At 45.0% G+C, this 18,360-nt stretch overlaps 1 protein-coding gene across 15 annotated transcripts in view; it reads left to right on the top strand.

Moving 5' to 3' along the window:
• Positions 1–18,360, top strand: part of MRTFB (myocardin related transcription factor B) — a 271,179-nt gene that overhangs the window by 172,462 nt on the left and 80,357 nt on the right. For all 15 annotated transcript variants that reach the window (XR_016350715.1, XM_075899337.2, XM_075899342.2 and 12 more), the window contains one exon: positions 12,983–13,048. Coding sequence is in view for 14 of the 15 variants with exons in the window: in XM_075899337.2 (XP_075755452.2) it covers positions 12,983–13,048 (66 nt within the window). In the remaining variant the exon portion in view is untranslated. The remainder of the gene's footprint in view (positions 1–12,982; positions 13,049–18,360) is intronic.

Here is an 18,360-nt window from a genome sequence, read left to right as displayed (position 1 = left end):
GTTTTTAAGCTGAGGCTTGACAAAGCCCTGGCTGGAATGATTTAGTTGGGTTTAGTCCTTCAAAATTATGTTGTGGTTTTGTAGTGTGGAGACCAATTCTAGAATCAGAACTATTTATATCAGTATATTAACACCTGAAATAATGGACATTATCCCAAAGTAGCGCTGCTGTTTAGATGTAGCCTCAGAGATTAAGGTCTTGAACGCAGAACCACTATGCAAATTTTTTTACAAAGACAATGTCTAGTTGTGCCCCCTTACTCTACCTTCCTTCTCAAGGTGATGTCTTCCTTCCATGTGAACCAGGACATAGTCCTCCCAGTGTTTTGTCCTAAACCACACAAGACCAGTGAAGAGAGACATCTTCGCACACTGGGCATCTAGAGGACTCTGGCTTTTTACCTAGAAAGAACCAAGCCTTCCAGTTTCCTTGCAGAGAATTTCCAGCTGAATCACATCTTGCATAAAGACCTGTTAGGAGCTTGCGGGTTCTCATCACTGCCCATTTGACTTGAACACAGGCATTGTTGGCAGCCTTCTTAGCACACATACTCATCCATGACATCTTTAGAGCTGCAATGTGATCCTCTGTCCATACATTCACAGTGCACTATGCCATCACTTAACAGGCAGATGACAGAAGAGTTGTCTTATGCTCTACACATGCATGAACTCCTCCCTGCCTCCATTGGTACTGTTTGGAACCACCTAATTTATAATGGACATGAGCAAGTACACTCAGCGAATAGAAGACAGTTACCTGTTTTGTATTTGGTGTTCTTCAAGATGTGTTGCTTATGTCCAGTCCATGACCTGCTCTCCTTCCCCGCTGTTGGAGTATCTGGCAAGGAGGAACTGAGCCATATGGATACTACTCCATTTGGGGAATGGTATACAGGCAGTCCCCGACTTACGCGGATCCAACTTATGTCAGATCCGCACTTACGAATGGGGCTTTCTCGCCCCGGAGGTCGAGGTGGTGGATTGCTACCTGCGAGCTCCGGGGCGAGAAAGCCCCGTTCATAAGCTGCTCCGGTGCCCCTGGTCTACTGGAGACCGTCTCCAGCAGACCAGGAGCACCGGGCGGGTTCCCGCGCTTCTGAGGCTTTGCCAGAGCAAAGCCTCAGAAGCGTGGGGAACCGCCGCTGCTTCCGCTTCAGTCCCGGTGCCTGTGATCTGTTGGGGACCGTCCCCAGCAGACCACAGGCACCGGGACTGAAGCGGGACCAAAGCCAGAGCAAAGCCTCAGAAGCGTGGGGAACCGCCGCTGCTGCCGCTTCAGTCCCGGTGCCTGTGGTCTGCTGGGGACCGTCCCCAGCAGACCACAGGTACCGGGACTGAAGCCGCAGCAGCGGCGGGGTCCCGCGCCTCTGAGGCTTTGCCAGAGCAAAGCCTCAGAGGCGCGGCACCCCGCTGCCGCTGCGGCTCTGCTCCCCATGTCCCTGGTCTGCTGGGGGGGGGCAGCTAGTGTGCCCCCCCCCAGCAGACCAGGCTTTTGTTTTGGACTCTGGGGCAGAGCAGCTGGGGCGCTGCCGATTGGTCCTGCAGCGCCCGCTCTGGGCACTACTGGACCAACCTGGCAGCACCCCAGCTGCTCTGCCCCAGGTCCTGATTCAGCCACTGCTGGTCAGTTTCAGCAGCGGCTGAATCAGGACGCCTGGGGCAGAGCAGATGGGGTGCTGCTGGGTTGGTCCAGGAGCACCGAGGAGCGGCGCTACTGGAGCAACCCAGCAGAACCCCAGCTGCTCTGCCCCAGGCGTCCCCAAGTCAGCTTCTGCTGAAACTGACCAGCGCTGACTACAGGAAGCCCCAGGCAGAGTTGCTCTGCCCCGGGCTTCCTGGAATCAGCTGCTGATCAGTTTCAGCAGCAGCTGACTTGGGGACGCCTGGCGTTCTTAAGTTGATTCTGTATGTAAGTCAGAACTGGCGGTCAGTTTCAGCAGCGTCTGAATCTGGACGCCAGTTCCGACTTACATACAGATTCAACTTAAGAACAAACCTACAGTCCCTATCTTGTACGTAACCCGGGGACTGTCTGTATTCATAATAAAGTTTATATGGTACACTGTGTGAACCAAGATCCCTCAATCAGTTAGCAGACTGACTCCTAAATACATGAAAGGTCCTTAAAAGACGTTATAAGCATGGACATTTTAGCTGTATGGGGTACTCCAAATATTTATCATAAGGTTCAGCACTTATGCTGTTAGTTTTGTTCAAGAGCAGGAGACCCCAGTAGTACACAGGCTTACTCCTTCTTTCAAAGAGAAACTTCAAAGTACTACCACTGTTATTGGACCTTCTTCTTACAGCAGCTAGGGAAAGTGTACCATCTTGATCCACTTTGGTTACATTTGACAGCATGGGCGAAAGATTTTTGATTAAGGTAGAGAAATCTCTCTAAAGATCATTGGTGATAGAATTGTAGCCATGTTAGTCTGGTGTAGCTGAAACAAAAACAGGACTATGTAGCACTTTAAAGACTAACAAGATGGTTTATTAGGTGATGAGCTTTCATGGGCCAGACCCACTTCCTCAGATCAAATAGTGGAAGAAAATTGTCACAACCATATATACCAAAGGATACAATTAAAAAAATGAACACATGAAAAGGACAAATCAAATTTCAGAACAGAAGGGGGGTTCGGGAGAGGTAAATGTCTGTGTGCTAATGATATTAGAGGTGATAATTGGGGAAGCTGTCTTTGTAATGGGTAAGATAATTAGAGTCTTTATTCAAACTTAAGTGTGAAGTGTCGAATTTAAGCATGAATGACAGTTCAGAGGATTCTCTTTCAAGTGTAGTCTTAAAAGGCCTTTGAAGCAGGATGCAGGTAGTCAAGTCGTTGAGACAATGTCCTTGCTAGTTGAAATGGCAAGAAACTGTTTTTTCTTTGTGATCTTGTCTAATATCTGCTTTGTAGGCATTGATCCTTTGGCAAAGTATCTGAAACGTTTGTCCAATGTACATAGCAGACGGACACTTTCGGCACATGATAGCATAAATTATATTTCTGGATGCGCAGGAATATGTGTTCTTGATCTTATAACTCACTTGGTTAGGTCCAATAATGGTATCAGCAGAGTGAATATGTGGACAAAGCTGGCAACGGGGTTTGTTGCAAGGGAAGGTACCAGGGTTGGTATTAGTGTGGTATGTCCTGTGGTTGTTGGTAAGAATCATCTTGAGGTTAGGTGGTTGTCTATAGGAGACTATGGGTCTTTCTCCCAGAGCCTCTCGGAGTTTAGTATCCTGTTCCAGGATAGTCTGTAGTTTATTGATAATGTGTTGGACAGGTTTAAGTTGGGGGCTGTAGGTGATGACAAGTGTTGATCTATTGTTGGTTTTCTTGGGTCTGTCTTGAAGTAGTTGGTTTCTAGGTATTTGTCTGGCTCTTTCAATGTGCTTTTTTATTTCTCCGGGTGGGTAGTTGAGGTTTATAAATGCTTGGTAGAGATCCTGAAGTTTCTGGTCTCTGTCAGTGGGATTAGAGCAGATGCGGTTGTATCGAAGGGTTTGGCTATAGATGATGGATCATATGGTGTGTTCTGGATGGGAGCTGGAAGCATGTAGGTAACTGTATGAGATGAGTCAGTGGGTTTTCTGTAGAGAGTGGTGTCTAATTTTCCATTGCTGATTTGTACTGTGGTGTCCAGGAAATGGATCTCTCGTGTAGAATGGTCCAGGCTGAGATTGATGGTGGAGTGTATGTTGTTAAAATCTCTGTGGAATGTCTCCATGGGTCCAGATCATAAAGATGTCATCGATGTAGCGTAAGTAGAGAAGGGATATAAGGGGACAGGAGTTGAGGAAACGTTGTTCTAGGTCAGCCATAAAGATATTAACATATTGTGGGGCCATGCATGTACCATTACTCATTGCAGGAGGAGTAACAGTAGTTCAAATTAGGAGCTTTAATTCAAACTGCCTAGCCCGTGCTGCATGTAGCCGCGGGCAGGTAGTTCGAACTACCGGGCATTTAAAAATGGCGGCGCCCGGGAACATGCAAATGAAGTACATGAACATGCAAATGAACATGCACGTTCGAATGACTACATTAGCCACCCTAGTTCGAACTAGGGTGGCAGCGTAGACATACCCTTAGGCTTCATCTTCACTGCCAGTTCTTCTGGCAGAAAATATGCTAATGAAGGACTAGTTAGCATAAGTCACGATCTCATTACCATTTGCAAAAAGAAGCAGTGTGAACTTTTTTTTTTGCGCAAAATGGGGGATTTGGGCCAAAAAAATCCATACTGCTTCTTTTTACGCAAAAACTCCTTGTGCAAAAAGAAATGGCAGGGAATATGCTAATGAGAGCACTACTTATGCTAATGAGTCTCTCATTAGCATATTTTCTGCTGGAAGAACTGGCAGTGAAGCAGCCTTAGGGTACATTTGAGATGGACTTTGCGGGGCCTACTTAAGTGTTCAAGAGCCCCCTTTCTACACCTCACCTTTGAAGATGTTTTAAGGGTAAAGCTATAAAAAGGCGTGCAGTGTTGACATCTCAGTTCCTTCCATCATTAATACAGACTCCCCAGCTGAGCGCAGGTTCCGTGTGGTGTTTCCTTAGAACCCTGGGTCAGCTGGGGAGTCTGGGTTCTGTGCAGCATTTCAAAGCTCCACGCTCCACACAGCACTGCCATTCAAAGGGGCAGCACCGCACAGCTGATCCCCAGCTCAGCTGTGTGGCGCTACCCCTTTGAAATGCCACATGGAACTGACCCTGGCCTCCATGCAGTGCTACCCCTTAAAGGGACAGCACCGCATGGAGTCCGGGGTCAGCTCCTCGCGGCGCTGCTTAGAAATACCAAGGTGGCGCTGCTGCTTTGAAGTACCTTCTCCCCCCCTTCCCCCTCCGCTTTGCTGCCTCTGTCTGATAGAGGCAGCAAGGGGGGAGGAGGGGATCAACTAGTCGACTGGACTATCCAATAAACATTTACTTATCAGATAGTCAACTAGTCCTTAACATCCTTAGTCTTAACGATTCAGAGCTCTGTATTAGTGATGGAAGGAACTGAGATGTCAACACTGCACACCTTCTTATAGCTTTGCCCTTAAAACATCTTCAAAGGAGAGGTGTAGAAAGGGGGCTCTTGAACGTTCAAATAGACCCTGCTAGTCAAAGCTGCCCTATTCAACAGCACAGGTCAGTGCATACCCCGAAAAAGTAAACATACAGAGCCTGTCTCAAAGAACCCTTGTGTACAGGTAAGTGACCTTCATTTTCTTCTCATTTTGCTTAATGTTTATTGATTGTTTTATTTCACAGATATTTTTACATCTCTGCAAGCTACTCAGCTATTTAAAATTCCCCTCTGACAAATAAAACTTCAAAACATATTATAGGGCTTTGTCATGCAGTAGGTTTGTTTTTATTTTATCTAGTACTACTGTGTTTAGGTAATTGTGTATCTTCTGCAATTTTGAACCTGGCTAAGGTGTATTCATTTCTGTTCTGTGGAATCACCTAGTAAAAACCAGTAACTCAGAGCTAATCTACACTTGAAATGCTGCAATGATGCAGTTGAAGCACTTAATGAAGTACTTCCATCTATATAGTGCTGTCTACACAGTGTAACTACTAACACTGCAAGGGTATGTCTACACTACCACCCTAGTTCGAACTAGGGTGGTAATGTAGGCAACCGGAATTGCAAATGAAGCCCGGGATTTGAATTTCCCGGGCTTCATTTGCATCTTGCCGGGTGCTGCCATTTTTAAATGTCCACTAGTGTGGACTCCTCGTCACGAGGAGTAACGGTAGTTCGGACTAGGAAGCCTAGTCAGAACTACCTAGTCCGTGCTGCGTGTAGCCGTGCGGCACGGAGTCCGCACTAGTGGACATTTAAAAATGACTGCGTCCGGCTTTATGCAAATGAAGCCCGGAAAATTCAAATCCCGGGCTTCATTTGCAACTCCGGTTGCCTACATTACCACCCTAGTTCGAACTAAGGTGGTAGTGTAGACATACCCCAACTTAGTTATACCAACATTAGTTGGTAGTATCAGGCTAGTAACTTCAAAATAATTTTACATGATAGTAATTGTTAGTGTGTCATGTTCTAGATAACAAATGTTGTTTATAATGTATATCTCTTAGTAATGTATGTAATAAACTAATAGCACTTGGTATATACCAAGGAAAATCTATGTATTTCCTAGATCCCTGGATAAACTGCTACTATAGGATTCATAGTGAAATATTACAACTTAACTTCATGTTACTGCAAGAAAAAAAGAATAAAAATTAAACCATGCAAACAGAATATTGTTAGAAAAAATATTTACATGGTTACATTTAATTCTCTTACTATTTAAGAATTATTGTGACACAATAGTCTATTCCATTACATGAAATAAGTGTTTTGAAGTTGCCATGGAAATGCTATTTACTACGTTGTGATTTTTAATATACTGCATCTCGGATACATGATTTTGTGACATTCTGTTTTGGTGGTTCATTTGCTTTTTCTGGTCTCAGCCGTCATTATCGGCTTATAGTGTATTGTACAACAACACTGTAAACCTGAAAGTGGCACTCCAAACAAACTGCTCTAAACCAGAGTTACCCTTAATTCCTTCCACTTTCAATGTTGTTCCAATTATTATTAATATATTTACCTTTTACATAGAGCTTTTTGCTCTGTAGAAAGTGCAGTTTTAGAAATGTGTATCTGCATTATCGTCCCCATTTTACAGAAGGGAAAACTGAGGCATGGGACAGCTAAGTAATTTGTTCAAAATCACACAACAATGCCAGAGCTAGGACTAGAACATAACTCTTCTGTTCTTAACAATATCAGCATGTTGCATTTTTCTGTCACTTTCCAACTGAAGGTCTCAGACCTGCTCACAAAGATTAACTGAGGTCTGGCATATGTTGATATTTTTGTACCTGTGCCGCTACATTAATGTAACTTGTCTAAGTGCAAACCTTTGTGGTGGATGTGCCAGACCAGTGTAAAAATAACTTATGCTTGTGCAGTGTAGCCCAGTTTAATATTACCTTACCTTCTCAATACCTGTGTGACATAGGAAGGTATTATCCTTCTTTTTTAGGTTTGTATATAAATCTGGAATTGGCTCCAGATATTTTCACTCTCAGTTTTATGTTTTAGTCAGGGTGTCTCCCACTCTTCTTCATGAAAGAGGAAACAAGCTGATTCTCTTTTATACTCTGAAAACACTGGACTTGTGCTCAGAATAATTTTTTTAAAATTACATTCATTGTGATGTTCTGGACACTACTTTATAGTTTGTTTTGTTTCCTAATGAAGTACGTTGGGAACAGTGTCTCCTAAACATAAAGCCAGAAATTATCAGGAAGATCTTGAGACAGCAATATAATTAATTTTTTACAGACCCCACACCACACAAAATACTCCATCAAGGCATGCTTTACTGAGAGAAAATGAGTATATTATTTTTTCTTAAGTTAATTAAACTGTGCTTATCTATGTTGGCTAATATAATGAAAAAAATACTACTACTCTCACAGATGAATGTTAGAAATCAGGAGCAGAGAAATTAGATATTTTTAAAACAAATACTGTAAAGTATTTTTTGTGGAAGAGAGACTGCCGTTATCTATTTGAAGAAAAATAGAACACTTGAAAGTCAATAGAATCTGTGCTTCTAAATCCCTTTTAAGTGCATCTGAAAATATAACATCAGTGTTGGTTCTTTCAAGGGCATGGGTGTGACCAGCTATTATTCATGCAAGCAATCACATGTAAGTCAGTAAGAGTATGTGCAGAGTTTTTGTTATCAGAATCAGGCTCTTTACAGGGTGCTGTTTTAATCGATCTTTAAGGCTTTGTCTGCACCAGTGCTTCTCAACCAATGGTACAAGTAACTTTAGGGGTACTCAAGAGAAGTCTGGGGGATACATCACCACGAGTGAAATTTGGAGAAAACTGAATTTTTGTTTTAAGTTTTATAGCGCTTTATTATTTTTGTAATTTTTACACCCAAAAATTTCATCATCCACCCGGCTACAATTAAGTTGTTTAAACAAATGTGTTGCAATGGTAGGAAACAATTTTGTGTGTCTGAAAACTGTAGGGACTGGGGGTACTTATAATTTTTTTAAGGGGGTACTTTATTAAAAAAGGTTGAGAAACACTGATCTACACTACTGAGTTTTTTCACCAAAAACTGCCTTTTGTTGACAAAACAGCGAGAGCATTCACACTGCAATGCAACTTTTATCAAGAAAAACACCCACTTTTGGGGGGAAATTCTTCTACCCCTATGAGAGACTTTTATTTTTCCCCCTGCTTTTATTGGTGACAAAGAGCCAGTGTAGTTTCTGCTGTTGGTTTTGTAGTGCAGTCAGCCCCAGTGCTCTGGGCATTGTGGTCAGGGAGTGAGGGGTGAAAGTCCTGAACAGTCAGGGGCGGGGAGCAGAGGGGTGAGATAGGGGAAGTTTTGGAGGATGGGCAGCAGGGGGGTTAGATAGGAGGTGCAGTGTCTGAAGATGGGCGGTCAGGGGACAGGGAGCAGGGAGTTTGGATAGAAGGCATGGTGTCCTGGAGGTGAGCCCTACTTGGTCCTCCAGACAGTTTCTGAACCCCAAAGTATAGAGCTCTGCATACTAATGTCTATCTGTGTGTAACCCTTCTGCCGGTAGCAGTTGGCAGCCATAAGGGCCGGGTTCAGTATCTAGTGGGGTTCTTTCAACAATGTAACCAAACTGTCTCGAGCCCCCACCCAGTAAACTGGGAAAATTCCAATCTATCCACTGGTGCCTTTAGAAGCAATTCTTCCCTTCTATGAGCACTGAGTCAGAGATAGAAACAGTCTATTTAATAACAGTAAACTATCATCAACCAATGGAAAACCCGTAAGCACGATACCATTCCCGGAGTCCGCAGGGCAGAGTCTTTTGCTTAAAGATTTTTAGTCCAAACCTCAACTCATATAGTGTGCTTTCCCCTCACTTCAGACACACCACTCGCAGCTCTGTCCAGTCAGTGCAGACCCAGAGTTCATAGATACATCAGTATGCGGCAATGCCATCTATGTGCTGTTCCTGCCACTGCTCCCGCCGGCTAGCTGCTCACTGGCCACTCCACCAGCCACCCTACTGTCCACCTCTTCCTCTGACTGGCTTCTCACCACTGCTGGCCTTGTGATGGATTTGTCTGTGGGCCAAACCTAGAGATTTCAACTCTCTGTGATTTCAGCTTCTCAGTGATTTCAGCTCTTCGCCCACAGCACAGTCCAGCCAAAAGATTCCAGCATCCACTGGAATAACACTAAAATAATAAAGAGACTCCTTATGGAGTCTGTTTTAGCTCTATCATTAGAACAGGGCGGGGCGGGGGGAGAGAGTAATAGGTTGAACCAGTCTTACAGATCATGCCTGGGAGGCATGCAGCCTGCTGGTTCAGAGCTCTGCCCTTTCCCTCAGTTGACGTCACAGAGTTTGGAAGGAGAAGCCTTGTCCATCCGAGATTCTTTATGCTGAGTTTCTCTCCTTTGAACTGAGTTAAACCAGTCTGACTTTTCTGCATTCCCAGTAACTGGAAGCATTGGCGGTCATATCTTACAATTCCTGCATTGTGACCCCACAACAGCCTAATTGGTTACAAGAGGCAAAACACTAGTCTAACAATCTAGTAGGCCTAAGCAAACTCGGTGAACTATATTTACATAACCGCACAAGGGATTTCTTTCCCATTCCAGTGTGAACTGTATTTATATAACAACTGTTGAATACCTAGCAGATCTAAGCAAACTGAGTAAACATAACGACACCCAGGATTCCTTTCCCATTCCAGCTGGCTGCAATGGAAGCATTCATTCAGATCCTCCTTACATGTGGAGAAGAATGAGTATCTGCTGATCCACAGGGATCTATTTCCAGGAGATGTTGTAACTAAAAAAGAGAAACATGGTGCCCCTGCTCCTAGGAGCCAGCGCCCCACACCAGCAGCTACTCCCAGCTGTGCGTCTAGCTGGAGAGGTATCATCCTACTTGGGAGGAGTTGCCAAGGGCTCTGGCTCCTGGTAGCAGCGACACCATACTCCCCTCCTTTGGCCACAGTGTCTTCTGGGAGTAGAGCCCTGCAGATCAGCAGAAACGATTCCTATCAGTGAATAACCGCATCTGCAGTAGACATTTGTATCCACGCAGACAGGGGTGGCACATGGAGAGGGGTCACAAAGAGTCACCTTCTGCTCCCCAAAATGCCATGGGGGGAGTGTGCAAGTGTCCAACAGCTGACACAGCTGTCCCATCTAGGGCCAATGGCCCAAGCCCCTGCTGCCGGTGAGTACAGTCAGGCCAGACCCCTGCTGCTTGCTCCAGGTCCCCTGCTAGTTCGCCAGGCTGTGATGCCCAGGCAAGGGAGCTTGGGGGAATGGGTGGGAAGAGGTGGGGTGGAGATGGAGTAGGAGCAGGAAGGGGTGGAGACTTGGGGAAAGGGCAAGGCCTGGAATGGGGTGGAGTGGGAAGAGGGGCCAGGTGGGAAGAGGTGGACCCTCCCTCAAGCTAGGGGTGACCTGGGGAAGAGTCACATGAGGAGCCAATCATGTGGCTAATGCCCCCCTTGTGTCACTTTCCAGTTATCACCACTGTGCACAAGGCTCTACCAACGTGTGCAGTTCTGGGCACCACATTTCAAAAAAGAGAAATCAGAGAAAGAAGAGAAGAGCAACAAAATTTATTAAAAGTCTAGAAGACATGAACTGTGAGGGAAGATTGAAAGAATTGGGCTTGATTAGTTTGGAAAAGAGAAGACAGAGGACATAATAGCAGTTTTCAAGTACCTAAAAGGGTGTTATGAGGATGGGGGAGAAAAATTGTTCTCCTTGACTTCTGATGATAGGAAAAGAAGCAATGGTCTTAAATACAGCAAGGGAGGTTTAGGTTGGACATTAGGAAAATCTTCCTAATTGTCAGGGTGTTTAAACACTGGAATAAATTGCCTTGGGAGGTTGTGGAATCTCCATCACTCGAAATATTTAAGAGCAGATGAAATAGACATCTATCAGGGATGATATAGATGATACTTGGTCCTCCCATGAGGGCAGGGGACTGGACTTGATGGCCTCTCAAGGTCCCTTCCAGTTCTAGTATTCTATGATTCTGTGTGGCCTTCAGGCTAAAACGTTTGGCCACTCCTGGTCTAGAGACATGTGTGTCATCACATCCCCTTGTAGAGTTATAGCAGCCATTACTTGAAGGCTGTCTGTAGCCTTCTCAGGAAGTCTTCCCAAGCAGGAGATGAGCTTCTCCTATGACCTGTTGTTTTTCCAGAATGGCTTCTTGTTTTGAATAGGATCTTCCCCACCCAGCTAACCAGACTGAGAACATCTTGTCTAGTGGGTGTTACCCAGGTGAAACACAGATACATAGTCAATATTTGTAAGTTCAGATACAAATAGTGATACGTGCATACTAATAGGATAATCCTATTCAGCAACTCTGAAACCTTTCCAGTGGCATTCACATTGCTTATCTTGCACAAATACATCATAACTATCATAATCTTATAATAATATCACTATGAAGAATATGGAGTGCAGTGTTACAGTTACTTCTAAGATTTGGGCAGGACTTCCTCTTAATTACAAAATGGTGGACTTATTCAGAATTTAAATTAGGTCATTGAGATAGGGTAAACGTCTCCTTAATGAGGAAAGCAATTAATCTCTTCAGTTTTCTGTTCTTAAAATGGGGGATTCCTCTTTGTAAAGCACTGAGGGTATGTCTACACTACCACCCTAGTTCGAACTAGGGTGGTAATGTAGGCAACCGGAGTTGCAAATGAAGCCCAGGATTTAAATTTCCCAGGCTTCATTTGCATCTTGCCGGGCGCCGCCATTTTTAAATGTCCGCTAGTGCGGACTAACGGACATTTAAAAATGGCGGTGCCCGGCAAGATGCAAATGAAGCCCAGGAAATTCAAATCCCGGACTTCATTTGCAACTCCGGTTGCCTACATTACCACCCTAGTTCGAACTAGGGTGGTAGTGTAGACATACCCTGAGATACTCAAGTAAAAAATGTTATATACATGCAAAATTTTATTTTATTTTGTTATTGAAATCAATATAATGTCATTTCTTTAATTTTAAATTTGATACCCTTCTCTATTGAAATATGAATATCAATCTACAATGTATATAAATAATCTGAAAAAATAGGGATGTCAGTGTGTAGTTGACTACATGATTAACTGATAAGTCTATACCAGAGGCAGCAAGGGATGGGAGGAGGTGGTGCCTATGGGGAGCTGGCTTAAAAGCCACAAGCTCTAGATCCTGTGGAGCCGCTTACCCTCCCTCTACCTCTCCCCTGCTACCTTCGATAGAGAGGCAGAAGCACGGAGGGTGAGGGGGGCATGTGGGAGCTGGTACGCACAAGCACTTCTTTATCGGAGGCAGCAGTGTGAGATGGCAGCAGGTATGCCCAGGCTCACCATGGACAGAAGCTACTCCATGGGATGCCAGAGCAGCATGTCCATGTGGAGCTTTCCACGCCCCAGACAGAGGCTGCTGCTTCCCTGCATTGCTGCCTTTAATAAAGAGGCAGCAGTGTGGGTTGTCAGGGAGCTCCCCAGGAGTAGGGCCTGGAGTCCACTGGTTGCCAGCCCCACTCCTGAGGGTTATCAAATAGTATAACTGCTACATTTTGATGTGGTTACACAATTATTCAGTTAGTCGATATCTATCATCCCTATCAAAAAACTCATAATATTGGTGAAAAAATATTGTATCACTATAGAATACCAGTGTGATTTGGGTTCTAGACATGTGAGCAGATGTAATATTACAAAAGATTTTTAAAAGTAACCAGGTCTGTTATATAATGTCCTGTGTCTTTCTGAATGAATACACTCAAAATATTTCTAAAGTTGAAATATTTGGCTTCTTAATTAGAATTTATGTTGTTCTCTTCTGCAACTTTAAATAGGGAAGAGTATCATAGCATGTTAATTAATTATTCCTATATTCTTTTGCCAGTACTTCAGCTTAGGCTACAGCAAAGACGAACAAGAGAACAGCTGGTGGACCAGGGCATCATGCCACGTAAGTCTAATTTTATTTACAGTAACTTGTATTTCAACACATATAAAATAATCAAAGATGAAACATTTTAAGGAAAGCAGTCATGGTAACTTTGTCATCAGATGATACTCAATAACTATAGGAAAAGTATAGCTAATTTTAATAAAAGGTATTTAAAATACAAGATATAGACAGTAAACTAAATGATTCTGCTGAATAGTCCAGGGATAGGAAACCTACAACCCATGGCTCGGATCTGGCCACGAGCTGGATCCAGCCTTCATTAGGCCTGCTAGACTTGGGGCTTTCCTGTACCATCCCCAGTGGGGCAAGCTAGCACTCCAGCCACGCAGGGGGCACGTGGCTGTGCCTGGCAGGGGAAGGAAGTGGCTCTGCATGCTGCAGAGAAGCACTCTCTGCAGTGACTGGCCCCTGTTGCTCTTATTGGTTGGGAGTCACGGCCAATGGTAGCAGTGCCGGGGGGGCAGTTCCTGCATGCTCCAGGTTGCACAGAGCCACCCTGTGCCATTCCAGAAGCTGTACCAGGTAGACACCCCAATCCCTGCCACCTCTTGTGCCCTCCCTTCCTTCCTCTTCCATACCCCTCCCCTGCTCCTGCACCCCACACCCTGCCGAAATCTCACACTGCCATCCCAGTACACTCTTGCACCCTCCCAGCCTGTTCCTGTACCTCCCAGCCTGTTCCTGTACCCCACCCCCAGTACTCTCCTGCACCCTATTGCCTGCCAAGAGTTTGCCTCCCTAGTCCCAGTCCCTTCTCACAGCTGAGCCCCTCATTTTGCCTCATCCTAGAACTTTTTGGGGGCCACAAAATCTACTAACCCCAGAGGAATTAATCTGGTGGCCCTGTAAGCCCCAAGCTTCAGCACCTTCCCCCATGGAGCTGGATCTTGAGGGGAGTGGGATTTTTCTGCTTTTCAGTTGAGTGCCACATCTGTGAGGGTTTTTTTCCCCCCCTCACTTGGGGGCCAGGTCAGAAAGGATTTTGTTCCTGTTTTTGTTTTGCTTCACACTTTTCTGTGGATCCGTGGTCCCTGATCCAGAAAAGGTTCCGCACCCTTGGAATAACCATGATGGTATGGTCCCCCTAGAGTTGGAACTAATTCTTCTTTTCATTTTAAACTGTGAGTTACTTCACTGGAAATGACTGAATTACACCAGTGAAAGCAAGTGGACAAATAAGGCTAACTGAATGACTGGAAGTCATTTTGATCTCTAATTCTATGATACAATCTAAAACAAAATTACTATTTATTAATTTTGTTATACTATAAAAAAGTAGATCATTTAGATAGCGTTTATTAATCACCTAATGTTTGAAAACTAAGTTAATTTAGTTATATTTATAGTGCTAAATATCTGAAATAATTACATTGTATTTTTTTAAATACAGGCAGTCCCCGACTTACGCGGATCCGATTTATGTCGGATCCACACTTACGAACGGGGCTTTCTCGCCCCGTAAGTCAGGGCGAGAAAGCCCCGTTCGTAAGCTGCTCCGGTGCCCCTGGTCTGCTGGAGACCGTCTCCAGCAGACCAGGGGCACCGGGCGGGTTCCCGCGCCTCTGAGGCTTTGCCAGAGCAAAGCCTCAGAGGCGCGGGGAACCGCCGCTGCTGCTGCTTCAATCTGGGTGCCTGTGGTCTGCTGGGGACCGTCCCCAGCAGACCACAGGCTCCCGGACTGAAGCCGCAGCCGCGGGGGGGTCCTGCGCCTCTGAGGCTTTGCCAGAGCAAAGCCTCAGAGGCTCTGCTCCCCGTGTCCCTGGTCTGCTGGGGAGGGGGGGGGCGCAGCTAGTGTGCTCCCCCCCCCCAGCAGACCAGGCTTTTGTTTTGGACTCTGGGGCAGAGCAGCTGGGGCGCTGCCGATTGGTCCTGCAGCGCCCGCTCTGGGCACTACTGGACCAACCTGGCAGCACCCCAGCTGCTCTGCCCCAGGTCCTGATTCAGCCACTGCTGGTCAGTTTCAGCAGCGGCTGAATCAGGACGCCTGGGGCAGAGCAGATGGGGTGCTGCTAGGTTGGTCCAGTAGCACCCAGGAGCGGCGCTACTGGAGCAACCCAGCAGCACCCCAGCTGCTCTGCCCCAGGCGTCCCCAAGTCAGCTTCTGCTGAAACTGACCAGCGCTGACTACAGGAAGCCCCAGGCAGAGTTGCTCTGCCCCGGGCTTCCTGGAATCAGCTGCTGATCAGTTTCAGCAGCAGCTGACTTGGGGACGCCTGGGGTTCTTAAGTTGATTCTGTATGTAAGTCAGAACTGGCGGTCAGTTTCAGCAGCGTCTGAATCTGGACGCCAGTTCCGACTTACATACAGATTCAACTTAAGAACAAACCTACAGTCCCTATCTTGTACGTAACCCGGGGACTGCCTGTATATATTTTCTTACTATTTTCAGTAATCTAAAGTAAACTAACTACAGTTGGTCCTAAGATCTATTTTTCCCCTGGTCTTTGCTTATTTAGGATCTGTGGCTGCTTCACTAGCACAAAGGTGCCCACAAGTCAGTTAAATCAATAGTAGATGGGCGTACAAGGAGTTTGAAGGGTACAGAGCTGCTGTTCCAGTTCCAAAGCTGCCACCTCCCTATGCCCCATGAAAAAGAAGAGGGCTCTGGTGTTGGTGTCTTATGCTCTGGCAATCCCTGACTGATACCATAACATTCTTTAGGGACCGTAAGCAGCTGGAACAAAATAAAATAGTCTATGGCTGTTCTAACTTGTGTTGTGGGAACCAGCCAAGTTGAAGGCAGCCCTTGGATTAGGAGAATTCAAAGGTAAAGTTTAAAGTTACCTTTGATACTAGGGATGTTAAATTTGGTTTATCAACTAGTTGATGGATTTTCCAACGATTAGTCAATTAGTTGTTAAGTGGGGGAGCCTCATCAGGTTTAGTTCCCGGCCTTGGGAGCTAAGCCCACTGCATCTCTGCCTTTTAAATGTATTAAGAGCTGGCAGGCTCTTAATACATTTAAAAGGCTGACGCACAGTAGGGGGGAACCAGCAGACCTGGGACAGCTGATACCCAGGTCTTCCCCGCTGTTCATCAGCCTTTTAAATGTATTAAGAGCAACTAGTCTCTTACGTCCCTATTTGATACCACCATCCCTAGCTGCATTGAACATTGCCCCCCTATCCCCATCCTAGCATCTTTAGCTTAGTCCCTTTTTAAAATCAGTGGAAGTTGACAATGTCTAGTAAAAGAAGCCTGGACTCCATAGATTATGAACCAAATTAAATAAGGACATATGAATGACGATACTTATTCAGACCAAAGATCCATCTAGACCAATATCCTGTCTTCTGACACCGTTTAATACTAGGTGCCCCACAAGGGAATGAACGGAACTGGTAATCATCAAGTGATCCTACCTCTGTTGCCACTTCCCAGCTTCTGACAAACAGAGGCTAGAGACACTATTCCTTCCAAACAGAGGCTAATAGACACTGATGGACCTAGTCTCCATGAACTTATCTAGCTCTTTTTTTAACCCTGTCGAAGTCCTGGTTTTCACAATATCCTCTGACAAGGAGGTCCACAGGTTGACTGTGTGTTGCGTGAAGTACTTCCATTTCTCTGTTTTAAACCTGCTAACTCTTAATTTCACTTGGTGCCCCTAGTTCTTATGTTATGGGAACTAATAAATAACTTTTCCTTATTCACTTTCTCCACTTCAGTCATGATTTTATAGACCTTTTTCATATTTCCCCCTTATATTTTTCTGATTATGAATACTGATGCACTTTATTCAATAAACAAATACATCTTTTTAAAATTACATAAATACATTAGTTACAATTATTATAAACTAGCCGATTTATCCAGGGTTGCCTGGTAATGCCAAAACAGAGCACTACTCTAAACGTCTTTATTTTATCTCTTTTCTGCAAGGTTTATTCAGAAGCAGTGCTGTTCCTGGTTCATCCAATTTTTCTATCTCACCTTGGTTCACTCTTTCAACATGCACTCAGCTATATCAATTGTGTGAACTGTACTTGCTTTGATGATTCTATCTCTTTTCTGTTTGGTTTTATGCGAGAGAATCCCATTCCAGGCACATTCCATTTTCCTGGCATAACCAAACCCTTATTTCGCTTTAAGTAATGATAAGAACATAAGAACGGCCATATTGGGTCAGACCAAAGGTCCATCCAGCCCAGTACTCTGTTTGCCAACCTGGTGCCTGGTGTCCCAGAGGGAGTCAACTGAACAGGTAATGATCAAGTGAACGTCTTACTGCCATCCATCTCCAACCTCTGACAAACAGAAGCTAGGGACACCATTCCTTACCCATACTGGCTAATAGCCATTAATGGACTTAACCTCCATGAATTTATCTAGTTCTTTTTTAAACCCTGTTATAGTCCTAGCCTTCACAACCTCCTCAGGCAAGGAGTTCCACAGACTGACTATGAGCTGTGTGAAGAAGAATTTCCTTTTATCTGTTTTAAACCTGCTGCCCATTAGTTTCATTTGGTGGCCCCTAGTTCTTATATTATGGGAACAAATACATAACTTTTCCTTATTCACTTTCTAATAATTTTAGTTGCCCTTCTCTGAACCTTTTCTAATGCCAGTTCGAACTAGGGTGGTAATGTAGGCAACCGGAGTTGCAAATGAAGCCCGGGATTTGAATTTCCCGGGCATCATTTGCATCTTGCCAGGCGCCGCCATTTTTAAATGTCCGCTAGTGCGGACTCCGTGCTGCGTGTAGGTAGTTCGGACTAGGCTTCACGAGGAGTAACGGTAGTTCGGACTAGGAAGCCTAGTCCGAACTACCTAGTCTGTGCCACGTGTAGCCGCGCGGCACGGAGTCCGCACTAACGTGGCACAGACTAGGTAGTTCGGACTAGGCTTCCTAGTCCGAACTACCGTTACTCCTCGTGAAGCCTAGTCCGAACTACCTACACGCAGCACGGAGTCCGCACTAGCGGACATTTAAAAATGGCGGTGCCTGGCAAGATGCAAATGAAGCCCGGGAAATTCAAATCCCAGGCTTCATTTGCAACTCCGGTTGCCTACATTACCACCCTAGTTCGAACTAGGGTGGCAGTGTAGACATACCCTAAGATATTTTCCATCTTATTCTCTATCCTTTTTTTTAATGATTCCTAACATCCTGTTTTCTTTTTTAACTGCCGTTAAACACTGCATAGACGTCTTCAGAGAACTATCCGCGATGACTGCAAGATCTCTTTCCTGATTAGTTGTAGCTAAATTAGCCCCCATCATATTGCATGTATAGTCGGGGTTATTTTTTTCCAACGTGCATTGCTTTACATTTATCCACATTAAATTTCATTTGCCATTTTCTTGTC

Source organism: Pelodiscus sinensis, chromosome 15 (assembly GCF_052426305.1).
Source record: "Pelodiscus sinensis isolate ZL-2025 chromosome 15, ASM5242630v1, whole genome shotgun sequence".
In the NCBI taxonomy this organism is placed as follows: Eukaryota; Metazoa; Chordata; order Testudines; family Trionychidae; genus Pelodiscus; species Pelodiscus sinensis.
This window is presented reverse-complemented; position numbering and strand designations above follow the sequence as displayed.